General features: G+C 46.5%; 1 protein-coding gene across 4 annotated transcripts in view; it reads left to right on the top strand.

Annotated features, from left to right (window-relative positions):
- The first annotated feature begins 719 nt into the window (after window positions 1-719).
- GRAP (GRB2 related adaptor protein) overlaps window positions 720-27171 on the top strand; it is an 82566-nt gene continuing 56114 nt past the window's right edge. The window contains exons 1-4 of one of the 4 annotated variants that reach the window (XM_083152658.1): window positions 720-760; window positions 8959-9263; window positions 18051-18148; window positions 25400-25522. In XM_083152658.1, coding sequence (XP_083008784.1) covers window positions 9126-9263; window positions 18051-18148; window positions 25400-25522 — 359 coding nt within the window. In that variant the 5' untranslated portion in view covers window positions 720-760; window positions 8959-9125. Of the gene's footprint in view, window positions 761-8470; window positions 9264-18050; window positions 18149-25399; window positions 25523-27171 lie in introns of those variants that run through there. The other 3 variants (XM_083152657.1, XM_083152655.1, XM_083152654.1) reach the window with 3 other exon arrangements.

Raw genomic sequence — 27171 nt, 5'->3', positions numbered from 1 at the left:
CATATGGGTGTGCATAAGATCAACATAGACAAAAGGTTGTCATCGCAATGGTCGACACATGCCAATGTCAACATGAGTTTTTTCACAATTTTATTAAAAACAAAAAAAAAATTACTTTTCATTCACGTGGACCACAATTGAAAACTGTGAAGTGTGCTGAGTGTCGGCACCTGTCATGGTGAGGGAACGGTAAACTAATTGGGGGTCCCCATTCTCAGGTGTTGACATTGATGTCGACTAACGTGAAAAACTTATGTCAACCTTTTAAAGTGTGGGACTTTTCCATGTCAACTTTTTGCTTATGTTAACCTTTTTCCAGTGTCGACCTTGGGCATGTTGACCTTTTGGTGTCGACCTGTTGACTAACAGCCTAGACACTGTCGACCCTGTTAGGGGGAAATGCAGGATTTCTGGAGGGGGGTTTCCAAATGTGTGATTACAGAGTGATTGTCCCCAGCCCATGAAGGATGCATAATTACCATATACCAAGCAATAGTCTGCCGCAAGGTGCAATGCATGCAGAGCCGGATTAACAATGGGCGTGATGGAGCTATAGCGATACCGCAAGGCAAACCTGGAACGTTTTCCCCATAGGATAACATGGGACCCGCTAATTCCGACCTCCATCCGGTTCAACCGGCTGCCATTTCCCCCTCCGGCATCACAGAAACTCGAGGTTGATCTCAGTTGAACCCAAATCGCTGGGCCTTCAATCTGATACCTGGTCCATATGGGTTCATTGGTTCTAGAGATATTGCAGGTAAAACTATTTTTTTTTTTTTAAATGTAATTTCATGGCTGTTCATGTTGTTTGAGGACAGATTTCTCTGGAACCAAACGGCCCAGTTTCACGGGACCAAAATCATTCGAAGCCTACATGTAAATGGGTCAATTGGTTCCGAAGATATAGCTGGTTGTTTAAAGGGGGGCGGGTGGTTTTCTGTCCCCCTCACACCAGAAAATGCAGGGACTAGGCTGGTGTAAAAGGGGCCAGTCCGAGAATGTCCCTGCATGATCCTGGGACCATATTCCCTGCATTTTCTGGTGTGAAAGGGGTATTATTTCAAATAGCCGGGACATGCAGTGCTCTGACTACAGCCGGGCAGCCCCCTGCTCTCTGCCCGGCTGTTAATGGCTGTCATTTCTGCCTGGCGGCGACTGTCCCCCAGTTACCGCTAGCATGTATTCCTCCTTGGCAATGAGCATGTAATCCCACATGGCAACAAGCATGGAACCCCTGGCAATGAGCATGGAACCCCTGGCAATGAACATGTAGGTATGCAACACTTACGTAGCATAATTTTTAATAGGCATTATGGTGTTTGGCATAATACATAATGGAGATTATGGTGTGAGGCTTAACATGTAATGGGCATTATGGTGTAAATTTTTAATGTGTGCCTTTGGCGCGCAATGCCCCTATTTATGAAGCATATTGTGCATTATTGCTCAATCTGTTTTGTATAGTGCAGGCATGTCCAAACTATGGCCCTCCAACTGTGAAACTACAAGTCCCATCATGCATTGCCACAGTTTTGCAATTAGGGAATGCTAAAACTATGTCAAGGCATGCTGGGACGTGTAGGTTCACAACAGCTGGAGGGCCACTGTTTGAACATGCCTGGTATAGTGTCTATTTTGGCTCAATCCATGTGGCAAAATGTGAATTTTGCCTTAATCTGTGTGGCATAACGTGAATTTTGACTCAATCTGTATGCCATAGTGTGAATTTTGGCTCAATCGGTGTGAATTTTGTCTCATTCCATGTGGCATAATGTGTAAGAAGCAAGTACAGTATAAGGGGTTACTATTGTGTTGCATGATTTGTATAAGGGGTATATGGTGTGGTAAACTTAGGTGACCACATAAAAGGTGCTGACATATTGTCTACCAAGTTTCGGCTTTCAGTATTGTTTTATGACTGGAGTGCCGCCTCACCCTGCAAGTATCTTAGGACATCGGCGTCCTGCGGGTGCACTTTTGGAGTGCACCCGCCATTATATCTCCCTGCATTTTTCTTATGCCAGCCCCCTGCCTTTTCCAGGCATATATAAATATAATATAAATATATAACCAGAACACTGGTCACGCCACCCACATTATTAGGTGCTGGCCGCAACCCCTATTATTGCGCATAATAGGCCCTTGATCATTTTCAGCTCCAGGCCCATTTAGACCTTAATCTGGCTCTGAGTGTATGTAATACAGATTCAGCAGGCCCAGTGATCATGGTAAGCCACTTAGCAAATTTTCTCTCTGTTGTGAGATGAGTGGGCACTCGCATCCACAGACACTCGCACACAGGCAGCAAACTCAGGGCCTGATTCAGAGTTGATTGCAGCTGTGCGAATTCGCAATCCTATCGATAATGAGATGACTGTGTGTGTGTGTGTGTGTACGGATTGTAGCGCACAAGCGCAGACCCATATAGCATACCTCCCAACTGTCACGATTCCGTCGGGACAGTCCCGATTTTCGGGTCCTGTCCCGACGTCCCACCCGCGGCAGGCATTGTCCCGCTGCGGGGGGTTGCAGTTGGGAGACCCCCCAATCTAGTAGAATAGACGCTGTGCGCATGCGCACAGCGTCTATTCTCGTATGAAAATGAGGTCGCGGCTAATTAGCATAAGCCACACCCTCATTTGCATACGCCCGCCCCCTTTTCGGGCGCAGCCGCGCGAGTGTCCCTATTTCATCCGGACACAAGTTGGGAGGTATGATATAGTGACAGATATAGTGCATAGATCATTAGCGCAATGTGGCCGGAGCATGACTGACAGGAAGTTGGCATTCGAGGGCGATAACCGTCTGTTTGCTAGGAGCGTCCTGCAAAATATGTGATGGCACCTGCAGCCAGTCCACCTTGGGCTCCTGCAGGGGGAAGGCCTGAGAGACTCTGGGGCCTCAATCACAGTACAGAGCCCCCACCTAATGCTGCAATACTGCAGGGTCACACTGCCAAAGTGATCTTGGCTAGGGATGGCCATCGACCATCGATGATTTACAAATCATCGATGGTTTGAGGCCGATGTTAAATACTTTTACCATCAATGTGGGAGTACCAGATAGTTTCCCTACATTGATGGCAAAGGAGAAACAATGTTTCCTTTTTTTTTCTTTTTCTCAAGGTGCCTGGATCACGGAGCATAGCTCCGCCCCCGACACCCGGAAGTCCCGCCCACGAGTATTGATTGGCCCACGGGCCATTCAGTCACATATAATGGATGACCTTCGATAGCTAAAACTATCGATAGTTATCCATCAAATAGTTTGCCACTATCGATGGCTGTGTGCAGAATTGCCATCGATGGCAACCATTGATGGCGTCTGCACCGATGGCCATATCTAATCTTGGCAGCAGAGGCGTACAATGTCTAGGTCTACAGTCAAAAGGTCAACCAAAATAGGTCAACAGTCAAAAGGTCGACAGGGTCATTGTCTCTGAACTACGTACATGACGTCAATGGCAACAGCAATTCGCACCCTCCGACCACACAGGAATTCCATCCTATGATCCAGATGTACTAAGGACCTAATTCAGACCTTCGCAGATGACTGTCAGTAGATAGCCACCACCCGGACAGTGAAATCCCGCCATATGCAAGTCTGAGAAAGAATTACTATTGTCTTCACTTTCTTGGGCAGCACGGACAGTGTAGTGGTTAGCATTACCGCCCACAGCGCTGAGGTCATGGGTTCTATTCCCACCATGGCCCTAACTGTGCGGAGTTTGTATATTCTCCCCGTACCTGGGTGGGTTTCCTCCGGGTACTCCGTTTTCCTCTCATAATCCAAAAATATACTGGTAGGCTAATTGGCTTCCAACAAAATGAACCCTTGAATGTCTGTGTGTGTGCATGTACATGTGGTAGGGAATATAGATTGTAAGCTCCACTGGGGCAGGGACTGATGTGAATGTTCATGTATTCTCTGTACAGCGCTGCGGAATATGTGTGCGCTATATAAGAAACTGATTATAATAATAAATAAAATGCTGCATTCATCTTGTGATTCATTTTGACCAAGTTTCCAGTGCCTTTGTAGCTCTCACATCCCCAAAACATCAGCGACCCACCTCCGTGTTTCACAGTAGGAATGGTGTATCTTTCATCATAGACCTTGTTGACTCCTCTCCAAATGTAATGTTTATGGTTGTGGCCAAAAAGTAAAATTTTGGTCTCATCCCTCCAAATGACTTTGGGCCTTATTCTGGTCTGTGCGGCCGGAGCCGAATATGCGGCCAGGACCGTGCGTCCTAAACCCCGCCTTCCGTACGGATCGCTCACTCCGTCCGAATGCGGTAAGCCGCTGACCGCAAGGAGCACGAGTGGATTTCTCATGTATACACCTCCTCCATCTCTGGGAACCTCCCCCATCATTCGATGGTCGCATACCATCGAATGCAGGACCGAGTGGTCAGGCAGCTTCCGCGAGCTCAGACCACTCGGGCATTTCTCCGTGCAAAAGCAGGGATCTGGGCGGGCAGCTGACATCCGGCAATGTCATATGTCCGCCCGCTACACGTGCGTCACGGCCGCATTACCATACGTACGCCCAGCGTTTTCATGGGAACGCCCATGAAACGCGGGCGTATGCATATGTTAATGAGCCCAAACAGCCCTTTACGCCCCTCTCCTCCCCCTGTTCGTAGTGTAAACAATTCATGCGGAATTTGGACGTATGTCCCTTTCGCACATGCGCAGATATGCCTCTGCACATGCGCAAACACAAAACATCGGCGGAACGAACGCACATGGACATATCTGCACCAACCAGAATAAGGGCCTTTGTTCGGGAAGTTTTGACTCTTTGTTCCAGAAGTTTTGCTGTTTGGAGTATTGTAAGCGGGATGCTTTGTGGCATTTGCGTAGTAATGGCTTTCTTCTGGCGACTCGACCATGCAGCCCATTTTTCTTCAAATGCCTCCTTATTGTTCATCTTGAAACAACAACACCACTTTTTTTTAAAGAGTCCTGTATTTCAGCTGAAGTTATTTGTGGATTTTTCTTTGCATCGCAAACAATTTTCCTGGCAATTGTGGCTGAAATTTTTGTTGGTCTACCTGACCGTGATTTGGTTTCCACAGAATCCCTCTTTTTCACTTCTTAATTAGAGATTGAACACTGCTGATTCTCAATTGCTTGGATATCTGTTTTATATCCCTTTCCTGTTTTATACAGTTCAATCTTCGCTCTACATGACATCTGTAGATAAATTTAGATTTTTTTTACTTTGTCTCTGTATATATTGTGTACTATGCATATATCATGGGAATCTCCTTTTCCGTAACGATCTCTCATTTATCACACTCTCTCCATATAACCGATGCCAACATTTATTATTATTATTATTAAATCTTTTTATGCCCGCTTAATTTTTATTATAGACTCTTTAGAGTTATTTCTCTCCTTTATTATTATTATTTTATTATTATCATTTTTTTTTACAATATATTTTTTTATTTTTTTTTATATTATTTTCTTATGTCATTTTCCTAATATATAAAAATTGAATTGCAATGCCAACCAATGCACACAATGGGACTAAACTTCCGCCATCCAAAGCTGTCACTTCCGGCAACAAGCGGTGCATAAACATCTATCAGCGCACAGCAGATCTGGGATGTCTCTGACTCCAACCAGAGACAACAGAGCGGTCACTTCCACCAACCATGCGCACTTCCGCCAGCCGGAAGCATGGAAGCCGGAAACCTCCACTAATCACTGAGGTTAGATTAATATATTCATTGAAGATTATCTTCCAGGGACAAATCGTCTCATGGATGCCGTCTACATCTCTATACATAACGCTATCTGCCCCATATTATCGTTCTCATTTGAGACAGATCACTAACGTCACCCTTGGGATCACGTGATCGGCCCCGATCATGTGACATGATCACATGACTACTATATTGCTTTTTAAAAACCAGTTTTTCGCTATTATTGTGTACAGTATTAGATTTCTGCACATCCCTCCTGTGCATACATACCACATATTTGTTTTGAATGTATTTGATGTATGTTTTTAACAGTATTTAACATGATGACTATTGAAGTTCCCACACCTGCAATCATGGGAACAATCAATTCAGGGTATAAATACAGGGTCCTTGGACAAGACCCCATACCCAAGCTCCTGATGAAGATGCGAGATAGCGTCGAAACGCGTTGAGCAGCTTCCAGCATTACTCCACTGCACTTTATTGCTCTGTTTGCACCATACCAGGACTGCACCAAATCCTGCACTTTATTTCCGGACCAGTTTACTTTTCTCCAGGACGTTCATCTTCCAGCAGCCATCAGCAAAACCATGCCTGGTATATACATACCATAAGGACTGCCTATTTCTTATCCATCTTGACACCTGGACTCACTGGGCATTTTATCCGGATTGGGACACATTTCATACAGTCATACCATCAAGGAGACCTTTTATATCTTCCCGTCTCCCCCTGGTAAATATCAATGTGCTGGTGCATATATTGTGGACAGGGGCGTAACTATAGCACCGCAGCCCCCGCCACCGCGGGGGGGGGGCGCTGTGCATGTGGGGGCGCCGGAGGCTGCGGTGCTATAGTTACCCCCCTCCAATCCCCCGCAGACTTACGTATCTCGCTGGTCCCGGCGGCTCCGTTCTTCTGATGAGGACCACCACAAAATGGCCGCCCCCATATAGCACACTGTTCTCTAAAACTGTCTGCTATATGGGGGCGGCCATTTTGTGGTGGTCCTCAGCAGAAGAACGGAGCCGCCGGGACCAGCGCGATAGGTAAGACTGCGGGCGGCGGGGCGACGGGGCGGTCGGGGGGGCGGTGCTTGACGGGGCGGCGGCGGGGGGTGGGTATGGGCGCCCCCCCCTAACGGCGGGGGGGCGCCGAAAAACGTAGCTACGCCACTGATTGTGAAGCCTTTTCTCATCAGAGAGCCTCTGTCTAATTGTTTTTAATATATAATTTTATTGTACATGTTTTTATGAGAGCTCTCATTCAATTAATTTTCTTGTAATAATAAATGTTATATATATATATATATATATATGTACATGTGGTAGTGTATACTTTCTTCAGTTAAACCTAGCGCTGTACACCCACCAATTCTTTTTCCCTATATATAATTGGGAGAATTACACACTCCCTGTACAGCAGCTTTGGCTGTGCCTGTGGTTCTTTTTCCTTTCTTTCTACTTATACAGTTCAATTACCTTTTCCCGCAGATCCTTTGACAATTCTTTTGCTTTCCCCATGAAAGAATCCAGACATGTCAGTGCAGCACTGGATGAAAGATGCAAGGGTCTTTCAGGAGACCAGAAACTCACTGACATTTTATGCACACATACTGATTACAAACAAACAGATCACAGGTGAGGATGGTTACCTTTATACCCCTTTCACATTGCAGCTCTAACACGGTATATTGCCGTTTTTTTAGTGCTTTAAAACGTTTCCAGCTGCAATGTGAAAGCTACATTGTCAATTTACCGGTTACAGAAAACCGGCATTTTGACGTGTGTTAAAAGGAGGATCCTACACGGTTTGGAGCCGTTTCACCTGCAGTGAGAACAGCTCAGAAACGGTATTTGCTATAAATGATAACCACACTTGATCCCCGCCCACAAGCAGGAAAAAAAACATTTAAAATGACATTGTATGGCTTTCTATGGGTGAAACGGGTTGAATCTGAAAGGTACAAAACGGTATTTAAACTGCAATATACCTTTACATCATGCAATATGAAAGGGGTTTAACTGGCTTTTGACCAGTTTTAAGACACGTTTAGAAAAACGGGTTGAAAGCAGGTTTTTGCAATGTGAAAAGGGTATAAGTGTGCATATTATCAGGCCAACATCTCCAGGGTATGTAAACTTTGATCAGGGTCATTTGGGTAGTTTCTGTTGTCATTATGATTTAAAAAGAGTAAACACAGTCTGACAATAAATGGCTTCATCCAACCAATAACCATGAGTGAAAGAAAAGTTTGTGAGTTATCATTCATATTCTCTGACAAATGGCCAGAAAATCACAAATTCTGCTAGGGAATGTAATGTTATGAGCACAACTGTATCTATGTATTCTGTCTACAGTCTTGATGTACATGTTTGTCTGTCCTCTCTGGCCCTCTTAGATCTAGGAATACTGATAACTAAACAATTATAGTGAATTGTACATTTAACCCCGAATAAAAGAGTTTCTCTTTGCGCATGTTTGCCCCCAAACCACGTTTCAGTAAAAGGATGCTGTTGCATTGCATTTGTCCCAGAATAAAACCATTTTCCCGTGACTCTGTTGTGATCAAACCAATGATTGAGACAGTGTGTAAGGACACATTTGTGTCTACCTAGTGTTGTCACAAGCTCTTGTGCTTTGGCAGTGTGTGTGTTACAGTAACATCCTGTTTGTCTTTATCTTAAAAAAAAAAAATGACAGAAAGGTTAAGGTTGCAAAAAAAAAAAAAACCCTCTTCCTTTACAAAATCAGCAGAGCAAGGAACGACCTCAGCCCGCACGTCCTGGCTTCCAGCCCTCACCAGGAGAGACCTTGTAGGCCGACGGGCAGGTGAGATGGGCCGAGGGATTGTCCTGTGAGTGAGGCAGACCTGGAAGCAGGTGTGCAGGGGGCTCTGAGGTTGACTGATGATAGTGACTTGGGGGTGAACGGTCCCTTCTAAGTGCGGAAACACGTATAATGCACGAGTGATGCTGATATATGTCTCCTGTATATAATATTTGTCCTAGTTCCTAATGTTGTTGCTAGTAGCTGATGGAACTACTTCACTGTTCATTGGGGACAATACCATAGACCAGGGGTAGCCAACTCCAGTCCTCGAAAGCTACCAACAGTTCACATTTTCCAGACAACCTAGCTGCTTCACAGGTGCATTCATTACTCACTGTTTGCCTGTGTGTGTGATGTCCACAAAACCACCCTCATGCAAATACTTTTTGCCGGTGTTCTCCTAGGCACTGGCTGGTGACTCATTTGCAGCAGGTCTCTGTTTGGCCGGACCCATCTGGGTGTCTTCTGTCGCCCCACAACATCTCGGACATGCTTGACTCGTTTTCCACCGCCAAGAGCTCAGCCCACATGTTCACCACTTGAGAGCACACACCCACAGATTTTCCAACTGATGTTCTGCTGTAAGGGGTACCTTAACCCAGTCAGTGTCAGAGACTACCCATCAGAAGACATGGAGGCCGTGGCCATATACAACTTCAAGACCATCGAGAAGGACGAGCTAGCGTTCAACAAAGGAGATATACTGAAGGTAAGGGGGAGCCTGGCGGCCACTGGAGGGACAATATTACAGTAATTAAGGGGTACAAAATAAATCAAATGTTATGTAGGAAATATACCCCCTGCTGTTCTCGTATATTAAAAATATATAGAGAAAATACCAAAATGATAAAAAAAACAATAATTATAAAAAATATATGTATTCTGACAATGTCACTTATCAGTATATTGGTATTATTTCTAGTTTAGGGGGTCATATTAGTATTAATCAGACAGATGTTATTCATTTGATAGTTATGATTAATTCATTATCATTAACTCTTTGAGTGCCAAGTGAAGTTGTCAAAATAGTGTGTGAAAATTGGCACGCAAACATTGTTATTCATCATCTTTTTTTTTTTTTTTTTACAAAACTTTTTTTTTAAAATTTTATATAACAAATGTGAGCGACGCTGGGATTTTTTAGCGGATATTTTGAACATCTCTCACAGAGATGTTTGCACGCAAAGGGTTAATAATCTTACGACGAAGTCTGACGGCGAAACGCGTTGGGTCCCAGAGTGATGCCAGACGATTCCCACTGACCGGGCAAAGGAGAAGCCGCCGGGACACGTGCTGCGCCTGACACTGCTGGACATTGCGGTGCGCCGGTTCCGTGAGTCTGTGTATCATCCTATGACAGCAGGCTGTCTCTTGAAGCTCTTGTGCCAGTGGGTTTTATATTGAGCCATGTGGTGTTAAGTCCACAGCTGACAAATAGTTTGGTACAGATGCTTTATCCCTACGTTTTATGAATTGCTCATATGCCTTTCAAATAATTAAATCGGTACTACACCATATAGACCTACCTGTTGGAGTAGGATCAGGGCCGGTGCAAGAACATTGGGCACCCTAGGCATATAAAGCCAAATGCGCCCCCCTCCCTTGGCGCCCAGGAGGGGGGTGGGTTGGGCAGGCAGCGGGCAACGTGCTTCAGGGGGGGTGGAGGTGCGGGCGCTACCCACAAATTGCTGCTGCGGCTGATCAGCGGGGGGGGGGGGGCTAGGGTTCGCCAGCCGCCTTTTAACGCTGGAAGGGGGGGGGGGGCAGGCAGCGAGCACCGCACTCCAGCGGCTGCGGCAACCAAGCAGGGTAGGGGCAGTGGCGGGTGCCACCCACAGATTAACTCCAGGGGCCACCCGCCGAACAGGAGCTGCCGCTGACCAGGGGAAGGGGGGGGCAGCGGCAACCAAGCAGGGTGGGGGGCATCTGAGCAGATTAATTCCAGGAGGGGGCGGGGTACGCTCACCTGCTCCTTCCTGGCCTGGTACTTTCCTTCCGGGAGGCGCTGCTGCTGCTGCTCGCATGTTGGAAGGCTGCAGGCAGCTCACTACCGCCCTCCAGTGGCCGGCGCCCTAGGCAAATGCCTAAAGCTGCAATTATGGAATACACTGAAATTATGGACATGAGTTGAAATCATGTAAAATGCACCCCAAATGTCATTTTTCACACTGTACCACCCCCACTATCAACGCCAACCCGAAGTGTGGCGAGCGCAGCGAGCCCGAGAGGGGCGGCGGTACATGTCCTACAACCTTTTCATAGTTTTTTATCCACGTCGGCGTGGAGTTGAGAATAGAAAGTGTGGCGAGCGCAGCGAGGGGACGCGGATACCTGTGCAGCCTGCGAGGGGACACGGATACCTGTGAAGGTATCCGCGTCCCCTCGCGGGGCTCGCTGCGCTCGCCACGCTTCGGGCTCGGTGGCTCGCTGCACTCGCCACACTTTCTATTCACAACTCCACGCCGACGTGGATAGTGGGGGTATGAAAAGGTCGTAGGACGCGTACCGCCGCCCCTCGCGGGCTCGCTGCGCTCACCACGCTTCCTGTTCGCGTTGATAGTGGGGGTGGTACAGTGTGAAAAATGACATTTGGGGTGCATTTTACATGATTTCAACTCATGTCCATAATTTCAGTAAAAAATGACATCGCATCGCATCAGATCGCATGCGATCTCATGCAATCGCATGCGATTTTTAACAAAAATGCATAAAAACCACGGTAAAATCGCATCGCATGCCATCGCATGCCATCGCATGCCACTACATATGGCATGTGATGGCATGCGATGGGAGCCGTGATTGTACACAAGTACCGAGTTTCTAAAGTGATGACATAAGATGTGGTACTGGAGTCCCAAGCCCAGACAAAAATAAGGGTCCGGGCTAGCAGCCAGGCATAGCGATACAGCACAAGGTATTTGCAGCTCGCAGACCAGCAGCCCTCTTCTTGGAGATCATACATCTGCTGGCATCCAGCATTAGAGGGCACGGGGGGTGTCACAGAAGAACACCAAGACAGGACCAGCATAGCTGCGATAAAAGAGCAGGAGGTGCACAGAAGAGAGACAATCGCATCCAAGAAGCCAGATTCTGTTTATTCATGAATGGCCCCTGTGTTAGCCAGCCAGCGTATTTACTATCAGCCCATTATAGCCCCTACACAACAGCTGATCACTGTCCTGGCATAGCTGGCTGTAACTTACACACAGCACCTGTTGTAGAACAAGTGCTGGTGGAATCTATGCTGTTTGTACAATCACTGCACCTGTGACCCCTGCGGCAGTAAGTATCTGCATAAATAAGTTGTCTTTATCTATGATAGACAGAATCCTGTTGCTATGGGCAACATCCCTATTTTTTTTGTAACTTTACCCCTAAAAGTGTTCTTCAGTCATGTGACCCAGTCATGCTGAGAATCTTATTTGCAGAAATAAAACAAGCGTCAGCGACAAAGCGACGTGGTGACATTTGTACATCTGTGTGCGGCTGTATATCAGTGTGTGTGTAACTACGAAGGACTCTGCTGCCAGTTCTGTGCTGCTTCATGTCTGACACTGTATAGTTGTTGGTTGTGGAACCATAAGTGTTGCAGTGGAACCGGTTGTGGTATAAGTCATAGACAGACTCATCATAGACAGTCATATGGTCGACCACTAATGGTCAACACTCACAAGGTCAACATGGTTTAATGGTCGACATGAAAAAGGTCAACAGGGTCTTAAGGTCGACATGTAAAAGGTTGACATGTAAAAGGTTGACATGGTCAAAAGGTCGAAATGGAAAAGGTCAACATGGAAAAAAGGTTGACATGAGTTTTTAATGTTTTTAGGGTGTCTATGTCGACATAGGTCCACATGGACACTGTCTAAGTGTACCGCGTCACCTAGCATGGCTCGCTGCGCTCTCCTTGTTTCGGGCACCGTGTCTCGCTGCGCTCGGCACACTATTTTATTCTCCCACCCCGCCCTAGTGGATGGTAGGGCATGAAATACCGCCTGTCGGCACATGTCGGCCCTTAAATCCTGTTGACCTTTTGACCCTGTCAACCTTGTGACTGCCGACCATATGACTGTCTATGATAAGTCTGTCTATGACCAGTCCGGATACCAGTGGAACCATTAGCGTTGCAGACCAGTGTCTCTGGGACACCATGATGGGCTTTTTGCTGCATTTGTAGATGTGACATATCCAGAGTAGTACGAAGTGGTTCTTCTGTCATAGCGCCTCAGTCACGCTCGGTGTCTTATCATACGGACAGCATAGAAATTAGAGCACAGCGGTAGATAGGAAGATGCTCTATCGTGGTCATAAGCACCCAGACAGTGTAAGATATTCTGCTCCCTCTTCCCATATCTCTCACAATACTCCACCATACACCTACGCGTTTCGCTTTTCTCTATATTCTGCACCCTTTCCCCACATCTCTCACAGTATTACACCATGCACCTACACTTTTCGCTTTTCTCTATATTCTGCACCCTCTCCCCACATCTCTCACAGTACTCTGCCATCCATACACCTACGCATTTTGCTTCACTCTATATTCTGCACCCTCTCCCCACATCTCTCACAATACTCTGCCATCCATACACCTACGCGTTTCTTTTCTCTCTATATTCTTCACTCTCTCCCCACATCTCTCACAGTACTCTGCCATACATACACCTACGCATTTAGCTTCTCCCTATATTCTGCACCCTCTCCCCACATCTCTCACAGTAATCCGCCATACACCTATGCGTTTAGCTTCTCTCTATATTCTGCACCCTCTCCCCACATCTCTCACAGTACTCCTCCACCATACACCTACACGTTTAGCTTCTCTCTATATTCTGCACCCTCTCCCCACATCTCTCACAGTATTACACCATACACCTACACTTTTCGCTTTTCTCTATATTCTACACCCTCTTCCCACATCTCTCACAGTACTCCACCATATACCTATGCGTTTAGCTTCTCTCTATATTCTGCACCCTTCCCCACTTATCTCACAGTACTCCACCATACACGTATGCGTTTAGCTTCTCTCTATATTCTGCACCCTTCCCCCACATATCTCACAGTACTACGCCAGATACCTATGCGTTTAGCTTCTCTCTATATTCTGCTCCCTCTCCCCACATCTCTCACAGTACTCTGCCATCCATATACCTACGCATTTAGCTTCTCTCTATATTCTGCACCTTCTCCCCATATCTCTTTCAGTACTCCACCATACACCTACATGTTTTGCTTCTCTCTATATTCTGCACCCTCTCCCCACATCTCTCACAGTGTTACACCATACACCTACACGTTTAACTTCTCTCTATATTCTGCTCCCTTTCTCTCACAGTACTCCACCATACACCTATGCGTTTAGCTTCTCTCTATATTCTGAACCCTCTACCCACATCTCTCACAGTACTCCACCATACACCTACGCGTTTTGCTTCACTCTATATTCTGCACCCTCTCCCTACATCTCTCTCAGTATTCTGCCATACATACACCTACGTGTTTCTTTTCTCTTTATATTCTTCACTCTCTCCCCACATCACTCACAGTACTCCGCCATCCACCTACACGTTTAGCTTCTCTCTATATTCTGCACCCTCTCCCCACATCTCTCACAATACTCTGCCATCCATACACCTACGCGTTTCTTTTCTCTCTATATTCTTCACTCTCTCCCCACATCTCTCACAATACGCCACCATACACCTACGCGTTTAGCTTCTCCCTATATTCTGCACCCTCTCCCCACATCTCTCACAGTACTCTGCCATCCATATACCTACGCATTTAGCTTCTCTCTATATTCCGGACCCTTTCCCCACATCTCTCTCAGTACTCCACCATGCATCAACGTGTTTAGTTTCTCTCTATATTCTGCACCCGTTTTCCACATCTCTCACAGTACTACACCAGATACCTATGCGTTTATCTTCTCTCTATATTTTGCTACCTTTTCCCACATCTCTCAGAGTACTCCGCCATACACCTACACGATTAGCTCCTCTCTATATTCTGCACCCTTTCCCCACCTCTCTCACAGTAGTACACCATACACCTACACGTTTAGCTTCTCTCTGTATTCTGCACCTTTTCCTCACATCTCTCACAGTACTCCACCATACACCTACACATTGAGCTTCACTCTATATTCTGCACCCTTTCCGTACTTAAATCACAGTAGTCCACCATATACCTACGCGTTTAGCTTCTCTTTATATTCTGCTGCCTTTCCCCACATCTCACAGTACTCCACCATACACCTACGCGTTTAGCTTCTCTCTGTATTCTGCACCCATTCCCCACATTTCTCACAGTACTCCTCCACCATACACCTACATGTTTAGCTTATCTCTATACTCTGCACCATCTCCATATATCTCTCACAGTACTCTGCAATCCATACACCTATGTGTTTAGCTTCTCTCTATATTGTACACCCTTTCCCCACATATGTCACAGTACTCTTCCACCATACATCTACGCGTTTCACTTCTCTCTATATTCTGCTCCCTTTCCCTACATCTCTCTCAGTACTCCACCATACACCTACACGTTTCACTTTGATGTTCTGCACCCTTTCCCCACATCTCTCAGGTACTCCACCATACACCTACACGTTTCGCTTCTATATTCTGCACCCTTTCCCCACATCTCTCTCAGTACTCCACCATACACGTACGTGTTTTGCTTCTCCCTGTATTCTGATCCCTTTCCCAACATCTCTCTCAGTACTCCACCATACACCTACACGTTCGACTCTATGTTCTGCACTCTTTCATCACATCTCTCACAGTACTCCACCATACACCTATGCATTTAGCTTCTCTCTATGGGCCTTATTCTGGTTGGTGTGGTCCGTTCCGAATTCTTTCGGAGGGCACTTTTTAGCCATCTGCGCATGCGTAGGCAACGCAATGCGCATGTGCCACGCATGGTCTACGTACTCGTTCTCTCTAATACCGTCCACAAATGTGCACCGAATCGACTCGGGAAATATGGGCGTAATATAGGCGTCATTCGGCCCTACACAAGGGCGTGGTTTCAAAGTGGGAAAAACTGGGTGTAAATCTGGGCGTACACGAGGGAGTGCACTAACTCTGGTAGGCATGCATTCGGACACGACACCGACTGCAAACGTACCAACACGCATGAAATATGCGGTCTTCATAAGCAAGTTTCACTTTGCAGAGAGCACTTGTTCATGTGCTAGGCATTCGGTTCGCCCAATTAGTACGCCCGCACCTGAAGCACTCTCAGCTGAACACAATACAATCCACTACTCCACTCATTAGTGATTAATTACACTCTTTTCATAGCTTCAATTGGAATCATTGCTGCCTAATTGGCCCATTACTAAATACACAAATATATGCTGCAAACACCACTGTACTGTTGCTATTTGACACACATTTTACACTGCAAGCAATGGACAGAAATGTGTAACACTAATATAAATGTAATATAAATTAGGAATTAATTGATTACAATTACAAACAATCCCTTTTTTATGAGGTTGCCTAATTGCATAAGTGTGTCATGTGGCAGATGTATGAGTTCCGATTACAGTAGTGAGTTTTGCGGAAAAAAACATTGCATCGGTGCGTACGGGCAGCTTCCCGTCCGTTCGGTCGCTGTAAGACCGTGCAGAATCTTTGTGTTTCCACCGCACACGTACGGTTTGGATGTTGTCCGAAAACACCCTCTTCTTAGAGAGTGAGTCCGACCGAATGCGGACGACCTGTGGGCGTTTGTTCTTACAATGTCCGCACAGCGTGGCGTTTGGTCAGCTCCGAAAGAATTCAGAACGGACCGCACCAACAAGAATAAGGCCCTATATTCTGCACCCTTTCCCCACATATCTCACAGTACTCCACCATACACCTAAGTTTTTAGCTTCTCTCTATATTCTGAATCCTATCCCCATATCTCACAGTACTACACCATATACCTATGCGTTTAGCTTCTTTCTATGATCTGCTGCCTTTCCCCACATCTCCCACAGTAGTCCATTATATACCTATGTGTTTCGCTTCTCTCTATATTCTGCATCCTTTCCCCACATCTCTTACACTACTACACCATACACCTACGTTTTTAGCTTCTCCCTGTAATCTGCTCCCTTTCCCCACATCTCTCTCAGTACTCCACCCTACACCTACGCGTTTCGCTTCTATGTTCTGCATCCTCTCCCCATATCTCTCTCTATACTTCACCATACACCTACGCGTTTCGCTTCTATGTTCTGCACCCTTTCCTACGCATTTAGCGTCCCTTTTCTACTGCACCGTTCCCTCTGCTCTCTCCTGCCTCCTAATTCTCTCACCCTAATTATTATGTTCTCATCGTTACATCCCTCCTCGCCAGCCTTAACGCATGAACTGTTTTGTTTCCTGCACCACACCCACAAATCACCATTTGCATGTCCCCTTTCTCACTCTACCCCTTCTGATGGTTGCTGGGGACATCCCGTCCCTGGGCACCATGCAGTCCTAATTATCTTCTGATGTCTTCATTCTGCCCCCATACTCCAATCCACTATGTACTTCCAGTTCCTTCTACCTCATCACATCTGTCATATTCAGAAGCCCTTATTCTTCTCTTCATTACAGAATCTTGGCTTACCTCCTCTGTGTAACCAATTGTGTCTGTCATAGGTGCCGATTTATGTTTTTGCTGGTGGGTGCTCAAGCCAAAAATATAGGGGAGTGGCTTCATGGGAAAGGGGCGTAGCCACAAAATAATACTGATTGATATTACACAGCACAAAGTTGTCTCCAATATTCAAATTATGGCAACAGTGCCAAATACATAAATGCCCCCACAGTGCCAAATACATAAATGCCCCCACAGTGCAGGTACATAAATGCCCACACAGTACCTGTGCCAGCAACGAGGGAGGGGGAGTGCAGTGGGACACTGGCGGGTGGGCCGCTGCTGAGCGGGTAGGTGCTCATCAATTTCCGTGGGTGCTCGGGCTCTCAAGCACCCACAGAATTGGCACCTATGGTGTCTGTGCTTTTCTCCATATGAATGAAGAAACTTAGGCTTCCACCTTCTAAATGGTGTTAGAAAAGGACCTTTTTGATTTTTTTTTTACCAAATATGCAGCCAAGAATCCCACTATCTGGCACTGAATACGACTGTGGTAACAATCATTTTCTACATGCATAAATGTTTTATTCTATACATTTTAAAACTTATTTACACAGATCACACAAAAATGACATGTGTTCTTCTCTACTGAAACTTTCCCTTGACCCCAGGATCGACCTTGCTGTGTGTACATGCTCAATCCTTGCAATCTAGTTGGACCACTATGCAAAATATATAATACTCTTTTTATCCTGTAGATTGTAAGCTTGTGTGCGGGGTCCTCTTACCTCTCTGCCTGTTATTACCCAGTTTAACTTTTTTTTTTTTTGCCATTTGTGAAGTGCACAGAATAAGTCAGTGGAGCTATATATTATTCTTAAATAATTACTCTGCTCTTTTTTAGATACTCAATATGGAAGATGACCAGAATTGGTACAAAGCAGAACTACGTGGTGCAGAGGGCTATGTTCCTAAGAATTATATAAAAGTGAAGCCATACCCGTAAGTACAGTTCTGTGTGTGTATATCCCCCCCCCCCGTATGCCTTCTATAGCTTCTATGCACCTGTGACTCCAGTGCCCAGAAATCATCTCTTCCTCTGCTTCTATACTTACTGTAACTCAGAACAACATCTGTCTGGTTTGTTGGTATTTCCCTGAAGTCACAGAGGTACAAGTAGGAAACTGAAACCACAGAGACCAGCGCTCACACAAAAGCACATGGTGGGATTGAAGACTGCAGTATGCTGGCTGACCACAGGTTTTCAACTGTTATACCCCTTTCACATCGCAACTAATTCCCAGGTACAAGCCGGGTTCTTGCTGGTTCGATCCGGTAATTAGTGCGATGTGATACCGGATCCTGCCAACGGGTAGCAACACAGCAGAAGGGTTCTTACCGATTCGTTGCCGTGTTGAACGGGCTAAACGGGTTCACACTATGGAGGAGGTAGCGCTTGGAGCAGTGCCAGCTCTAAGTGCTACTTCCTCCCCCGCCCCCGATGACGCGTGACTCCCTGACGCGCCCCAGGATGATGTCAGCGAACCGCCATTAATGCCGGTTCGAAGAGGTTGTGAACATCCCAAAATGCAGGGTCGCGCCGGGACTGAACCGCTTCAAAGTCCCGGTGCGACCCTGCATTTTGCTATGTGAAAGCAGCATTAGTAAACTTACTGCAGGTCAGTAAAAAAGAATAAGGTACATGCAACAAGTATTAACTTACTACATATCTGTGAGGAGGGTCTTGCGTTTGATAAATTGATAATTGAGATGTGCCTTATGATCCGTGGTGGCTGTTTCAACAATGGCTGCCTTCAATATCTTGCACTTTTTACTCTGGTATGACGCAACTTAATATTTTAACTTGGAATGTTCGTGGGATAAATGACAGTTAAACGCTCCTTGGTTCTTAAAATGGTCAGACGATATGGTTCAGACATTACCTGCCTGGTGGAGACCCACATGGAGGGTATAAGATTATTGTCTTTACGTAGTCCCTGGGTGGGATGAACCTGCCACTCCTCTCACACTACCCATTCTAGGGGGTCTCAATCCTAATTAATAATAATTAATAAGTCGGTACATTTTGTATTACTTGGTGTTAAGACAGAGCCATTGGGTAGATACGTCTTCCTAAACTGCAAGTTGTGCTCACAGCCCTTTTTTATCCTGGCAGTCTATGTTCCTCCCCCCTTTAATTATGACGTCCTAAGACATGCGGCCGCTTATGTGGCCCAATCTCCTGATACACCAGTTATATTCCTCGGGGATTCTAATAAACTAATGAACCATGGTCTGGACAAGTGGTGGCCTCCTGGCTCTGTCCCTCTGGATGACCGCCCCTCAAGTTTTTCTAATTACGTAGTCGTTTGGTTTGCGTGATGCCTCTATGTCAGAAGCCATTATAGTGGTCATACCTAAGCCTGGTAGAGATCCTGACCATGACTACCCTAACTTGTACAGACCTATCTCCCTAATTACTACTGATGCTAAGATCCTGGCGAAAATCCTGGCTATTCGGCTAAATAATGTGATACTGTCCATCATTCACCCGGACCAAACCGGTTTTATGCCGGGTATGTCTACCAGCACGAATTTAAGGCGGCTGTTTACACATATCCAGGCTACACATGTAGACTAGACGTACTCTGCCATCGTCTCATTCGACGAAAATAAGGCCTTCGACTCTGTCGAGTGGCCTTATCTGTGGCAGGTTATGAGACGTATGGGCTTTGGCCCACAATTCCTAAAATGGGTGCAGTTATTGTACCTTCATACGATGGCCAGGATTTCTGTTAATAGTCATGACTCACTCCCTTTTGCCCTGGAGCGGGGTACTAGACAGGGGTGTCCTCTCTCCCCTGGTCTCTTTGCTGTAGCTATCGAGCCGCTGGCGTGCGTTCTTATTGATCTTCATGACATAGTTGGACTCCAGCTGGGACAGAGGACTGATACGGTGGCACTCTATGCTGAAGATTTACTCCTTTTTTTTTAAAGACTATAAACTGTCTATGCCAATCGCCTTACAGCTGATGGAGGAGTTTGGTAGATTCTCTGGTCTCACCGTGAATTGGTCCAAATCCTCTTTTATTCCCTTGCGTGGTCCCCAGGGCCGGTGCCACCACTAGGCAGGACTAGGCATTTGCCTAGGGCGCCGGCCACTGGAGGGCGGTACTGAGCCGCCAAGGTACCATAGAGAGGTACCAGAAAGCAGGGAGCAGGTAAGACTGTCATCCTCCCTCTCCCCTCCCCGACCCCCATCCCGCCCGTTAATCAACGCTGCCCACTCCCTGCTTGGGGGATTTCAGCGCGGCAGTATCGCCCGCACCTCCCCCCCCCCCCCGTGCCGCATCACAGTATTATAGCAACCCACCCCCGTGCCGCATCGCGGGCGGCGGGCAGTGTGGGGGGGCTTTGCCTGGGGGCGGGCGGTGGGCTTGCACCGGCCCTGGTGGTCCCCCACCTCTAGCTGCAGACGCCCCCCTCCCGCTTAGCTGGGTCTCTCAATTCAAATATTTGGGGATAGTTATCACTAATGATAGTCAAGATTTTATCCCCAAGAATTTACAGCCATTATTATCCCTTATCAAAGACAAATTATTAGTGTGGACTAAATTGCCCTTAAATGTCATTGGCAGGGTCAATTTAATAAAAATCATTCTACAACCCAAGGTGCTATACGTACGTCATCAATCCCCAGTGTATGTACCATCCTCCTTCTTCAGACATTTAAATAGCCTATTATCCTCCTTAATATGGGCAAACAAGGATCAGCATCCGCACCCTCACTAGACCAAGGACTGGTGGGGTCTAGCCCTGCCACAGTTCAGGTTGTATTATTATGCTGGCCAATTCTCACATCTCAGACTCTGGTTACAGGATACCCATCAGACTTCACTTCCAACTACGTTTCTACATCAAATATGTCCCACGGTCTCACCTTCACAGCTACTCCTGGGTGGTAGGATCCCTAGGGGTGCCCCCCCATTGGTCGTTCAAGCTATCAGAATCTGGCAGGAGGCTCAATCCCTGACGGGGTACACAGCTATTGATCCTGGGGCTCCCCTCTGGCACTCTATCAAATTATCCGAATTTACCTACCTGTCGGGCAGGCGGCTTTGGTCGTCCCGGGGCGTGGTGACAATTGGGCAGTTATATGAGGCAAATGTGCTAAAATCTTTCCGGCAGCTAAAGGAGGAATATGAGCTCTCTCATATGTACTTTTTCAGGTATCTACAGTTGCGACATGCCTTAAATACTCAGTTGAACAACAGCCCCCCTGTATTGTTATCCTGTCCAACAAAAATATTTCTAACTAATTTAGGGCAAATTAAAACTATTTCTCTAGCCTACTCATTTCTACTATCTTTTGTACACAAGAACTCGTTATCCACTTTAAAAACCAGGTGGGAGGCTGATGTGGGTTGTTTTGAGGAGGAGGAGTGGGAGGAGGCATTGGCACATCCACGGTACACTACAGTTTCTGCGAGAGTCCAGCAAATCCAATTATTCATTCTTCATAGAACATATTTGACCCCGTGTACGCTGGTTAAATTTGGTGGTTGAGCCTCTTCGGACTGTCCAAAATGTCATCTCTCACAGGGGAACTTCTGGCATCTCCATTGGGATTGCCCCCTGGTTAGTTCCTTCTGGGCCGCTGTTAAATTCGCGATAGCCTCCACTGGGTTCCCTGAGCAGGCTGTGACATCCAAAATGTGTATACTGGGAAGCAAGGAAAATACCCTATTGAATAATTCGTAAGGCCAATACGTGAACAGTGTATGCTCCCTAGCCAAAGTCATAATAGCTAGATGTTGGATGGCTAGCTCGGGACCTACGTTGGCGGATTGGAGGGCCCTTTTAAACACCAATGTACAACACGAAAAATATTTCTATATGTCTCGTAGCACCTTACCTGAATTCGAAAAGATATAGAACAGGTGGTTGGAGTCTCTGCATTCCTCGCACTCCTAATGCTGGGGAACTGGGAGTTGAAACCAAATATGGGTGCTAACAGCCACATTGTACTGTCAGGCACTGTTTAATCTATGCTATGATGGGAACTGAGCCTTACTTCACACGCTATATGCAGGGCCGGCCTTCGGCATAGGCAAACTAGGCAATTGCCTAGGGCATTTGGCATGCCTAGGGGCACCAGCAGCTTCTGCTGATTAAAATGATATGCAGCATGCTTATATTCTGTGTGTGTGTGAGTGAGTGAGGCTGAATGTGCATATGAAATACTGTATTCATGGAAATCACTGTAACATAGCATTCCGTATGCAGGTACAGCCACAGTCACACACAGAATATAGGCATGCCACATATCATTTTAATCATCGGAAGCTCCTTGTGTGTGCTCGTCATAACAAAGCAAATAAGAAGAATTTTCAGCAAAAAAGGCACCCAACGTTAGCAGAACTGGCCAGGAGCTGCATGGACTATTGAGGCAACATCTGTATCCAAGTAGAGGCAGAGGTCACAGTGTTAGCGGCTGTGCTGTCTGTGGGTGGGTTGGTTGTGCAATAGTGTTCGGCATATGTGTAAGGGGCATTATGTGTGTCATGTATAAATGCATTAATAATGTGCGACATATGTGTAACAGGCATTATGTGTGTCATGTGTATAAGGGCATAAATAATGTGCAACATATGTGTAATGGGCATTATGTGTGTCATGTGTATAAGGGCATTAATAATGTGCAACATATGTGTAAGGGGCATTATGGTTATAAGGACATTAATAATGTGTGTCATGTGTAAGGGGCATTACTGTGTGGTATTATCAGGGGTGCCAAGAGAAAGGGGTAGGGGGTACAAATTACCCAGGCCAAAGTCTGATGGAAGGGCCCAGTGGGGGCCCGGGCAGCAGAAGCTGCAGCTCTTCTCCTCTGCCCAGCACACACTGCTTTGTGCTGGGTTGCAGTGTGGCCATGGAGGTGCTTAAAATACAATATTTTCTCAGGATTTTTTTCTAAGGGTATAAAGGGAATAATGTGAGGAGTAATGTTTATAAGGTAAAGTGGTACTACTGTGTGATTTAACGTGAATAAGGGACACCATCGCATGATATAATGTGAATAAAGTTGCACTACTGTGTGACATAATGTGAATTGGGGGTACTATTGGGTGGCCATGCCCCTTCCCAGCAAGAACACACCCCTGTTTGGGCTGCGCACCGAATGTGTGCACTGTTTCTATTTAAAATATTGCGGGTAGGAGCACCAAAATGCTGCCTGCTATGATGAGGGTTGATGGTGCTGGGAAAGGGGAGCAGGGTCAGAGGCGGAACTAGTGGCGTTGCTAGGGGGAACCAGACAAAATCTTGCCTAGGGCATCATTTAGGCTAGGGCCGGCTCTGGCTATATGCATGATAGATATTCTTCTTCTTTTCTTTTTCGTTCTTGTGTTGTACTTGATCAAAATAAATGAAAAATCGATAGTATTACTGTGGAGCTTGCACAGAATGGAGACACCATCACCTTTTATTAAAGATGTTATTTTATATGTACATGCAAATATGAAAATATTACAGGTTAACATGATGTACATTCTATAGGTGAAGACATTGGTAGTGCCTTGATATGCATGTATGCACTTTATTTGAAGTGATACTCTGTTCTGTACATACATTTTGCTCAATAAAAATACTTTATAAAAAAAAAAAGTAAGGTAACTCCTTCCCTATCAGTAGTGGTCAGTAAAAATCAGGCACCCTCCAGTCACATGGTACTGAGATGGCAGAGTTGTAAATCTGTGCAGTAGTTGCTTCTTAACCTCTGAAATAGGATTAATAGGTCAATGTAAAATCTGGAGTCAGGTACATTTAAATGTACTTTTAATGGTAAAAAGGTTAAAATGTGGTAAAAAGAAATTACAGGTGGGCACGCTTATGCTGGGTCAATACAAAAAGAATTGGACAGGGCGCTCCCACTTGAGATATGAAAGTATATATCCGCCACACTTCTTTAGCCGATGTCAGTAGATTCTGCCGTGTTGCGATACCTCATATAAAAGACAAACAAATCGCACTTTTCATAGTGTAGATGTTATTCTCAGTGGTAATAATTATCCCCACCAATGTGTACTCTCCGTACCGCAATTGAGCCTTTCCTATGAAAAGTGCGATTTGTTTGTCTTTTATTTGAGGTATCGCAACACGGCAGAATCTACTGACATCGGCTAAAGAAGTGTGGCGGATATATACTTTCATATTTCAAGTGGGAGCGCCCTGTCCAATTCTTTTTGTATTGACTGTAGTAGTGTTTATTCTAGCACCCGTTATCTTTGAAAACCCATGCAGTTCCTCTTCCCTGCCTGTGGTGTCGCTGTCTTCTGTAGTGCTTCTAGCACAGTGTGGTCTGTATATCAGCACTGATATGCCAACCAGACCTGTGCTAGAAACACCACAGCACACAGCGACACCCCAGGCAGGGAAGAGGAACTGCATGGGTTTTCAAAGTTACCGGGTGCTAGAGTGAACACTACTGTAGTTTGGATAGTGTGGTGACTATCTTGTGACAAGGCTGCACCCTTTGTTTAGAGCGCAGGTGCTCTACCTTCTTGTTTGCATCAACGCATACGCTGGGTACCCACCAAAGCCTGATGTTGGCGGACACATAGACAGATGCACTTAAATACATGAAGCGTAGTTGCCCACCCACCCAGAAGCTGCAGGAGACTCCAGATTTTCCAGGTCGTCCCCCTTGGACCTGGAAGGGTGGGTGGCTCTCCCGCATCCTACCCTCTTCCTAGTGAATTGGGCAGGATGGGGTTAAAATGACTGTGTCGATGTGAAGGGGGTGGGGCTAAAAATCATGAATCGCATCATTTAGCCCCGCTCATACCCACAGACCCGCAAATCAAAGACCTTTCCCGTCATGGAAAGGTCCCGCCCCCGAAGTGTCCTGCTGCATCTCCTCTCTAGGCTTCTCCCAGGTGGAAGACAAAAACATACATAAGTATGATCTAAAGAAATAGCATCATACCTCCCAACTAAGTGAAGAGTGGGTGGGGCTTTGGGTAAGTGGGGCGGGCCCACAGGACGTGCTGATTGTGTGTATTTATTATTTATTTACAGTTAATTATATGGCGCTTTACAAATGTTGACAACACTGAACGAACAAACTGGGTAACACAGACAAACATGGAGGAAGGAGGGCCCTGCTGCAAGCTTACAATCTATAGGGAGTTGTGTACAGTGCTCAGATGATGCTGTATATGCCATATAAACGTTGTGTGCTTGTTATTACAGGTGGTACGCGGGACGCATTTCCAGGCAAGAGGCAGAGGAAATCCTGCTGAAGCGGAGGTTCCTAGGAGCCTTCCTACTACGGGATAGTGAGAGCTCCCCGGGGGAATTCTCCATATCTGTCAAGTAAGAGAAATGTTCTGTTGTGTAGCCCAAACTGCATGTCCTAAACCAACACGGCTGGAAGATTTGTTTTAGGGGTCAACACATTGTCTGGGATAAGTTATACATTATAATGAATAAAACCCTCTTTTGTATCCCGTAACAATGACACACTGACACCTGAGGTAACAGGACAATGACACACTGACACCTGGAGTAACAGAACAATGACGCACTGACACCTGGGGTAACAGGACAATGATGCACTGACACTTGCGGTAACAGGACAATGATGCACTGACACTTGGGGTAACAGGACAATGATGCACTGACACTTGGGGTAACAGGACAATGGCGCACTGACACTTGGGGTAACAGGACAATGGCGCACTGACACTTGGGGTAACAGGACAATGGCGCACTGACACTTGGGGTAACAGGACAATGGCGCACTGACACTTGGGGTAACAGGACAATGGCGCACTGACACTTGGGGTAACAGGACAATGGCGCACTGACACTTGGGGTAACAGGACAATGGCGCACTGACACCTGGGGTAACAGGACAATGGCGCACTGACACCTGGGGTAACAGGACAATGACGCACTGACAACTGGGGTTACAGGACAATGACGCACTGACACCTGGGGTAACAGGACAATGACGCACTGACACCTAAGGTAACAGGACAATGACGCACTGACACTTGGGATTACAGGACAATGACGCACTGACACCTGGGGTAACAGGACAATGACGCACTGACACCTGGGGTAACAGGACAATGACGCACTGACACCTGGGGTTACAGGACAATGATGCACTTACACCTGGAGTAACAGGACAATGACGCACTGACACCTGGAGTAACAGGACAATGATGCACTGACACCTGGGGTTACAAGACAATGGCGCACTGACACCTGGGGTAACAGGACATTGGCGCACTGACACCTGGGGTAACAGGACAATGGCGCACTGACACCTGGGGTAACAGGATAATGGCGCACTGACACCTGGGGTAACAGGACAATGGCGCACTGACACCTGGGGTAACAGGACAATGGCGCACTGACACCTGGGGTTACAGGACAATGGCGCACTGACACCTGGGGTTACAGGACAATGGCGCACTGACACTCAATGTAACAGGACAATGGCACACTGACACCTGGGGTAACAGGACAATGACGCACTGACCCCAATGACGCACTGACACCTGGGGTTACAGGACAATGATGCAATGACCCCAATGACACACTGACACCTGGGGTAACAGGACAATGACACACTGACCCCAATGACGCACTGACACCTGGGGTAACAGGACAATGACGCACTGACCCCAATGACGCACTGACACCTGGGGTTACAGGACAATGACGCACTGACCCCAATGACGCACTGACACCTGGGGTTACAGGACAATGATGCAATGACACACTGACACCTGGGGTAACAGGACAATGGCGCTCTGACACCTGGGGTAACATGATAATGGCGCACTGACACCTGGGGTAAGAGGATAATGGCGCACTGACACCTGGGGTAACAGGACAATGGCGCACTGACACCTGGGGTTACAGGACAATGGCGCACTGACACCTGGGGTTACAGGACAATGGCTCACTGACACCTGGGGTTACAAGACAATGGCGCACTGACACTCAAT

This window comes from Crinia signifera, chromosome 7 (assembly GCF_055691185.1).
Source record: "Crinia signifera chromosome 7, ASM5569118v1, whole genome shotgun sequence".
NCBI lineage: Eukaryota > Metazoa > Chordata > Amphibia > Anura > Myobatrachidae > Crinia > Crinia signifera.
The sequence above is the reverse complement of the archived record's forward strand: the minus strand, read 5'-3'. Positions and strand labels throughout refer to the sequence as shown.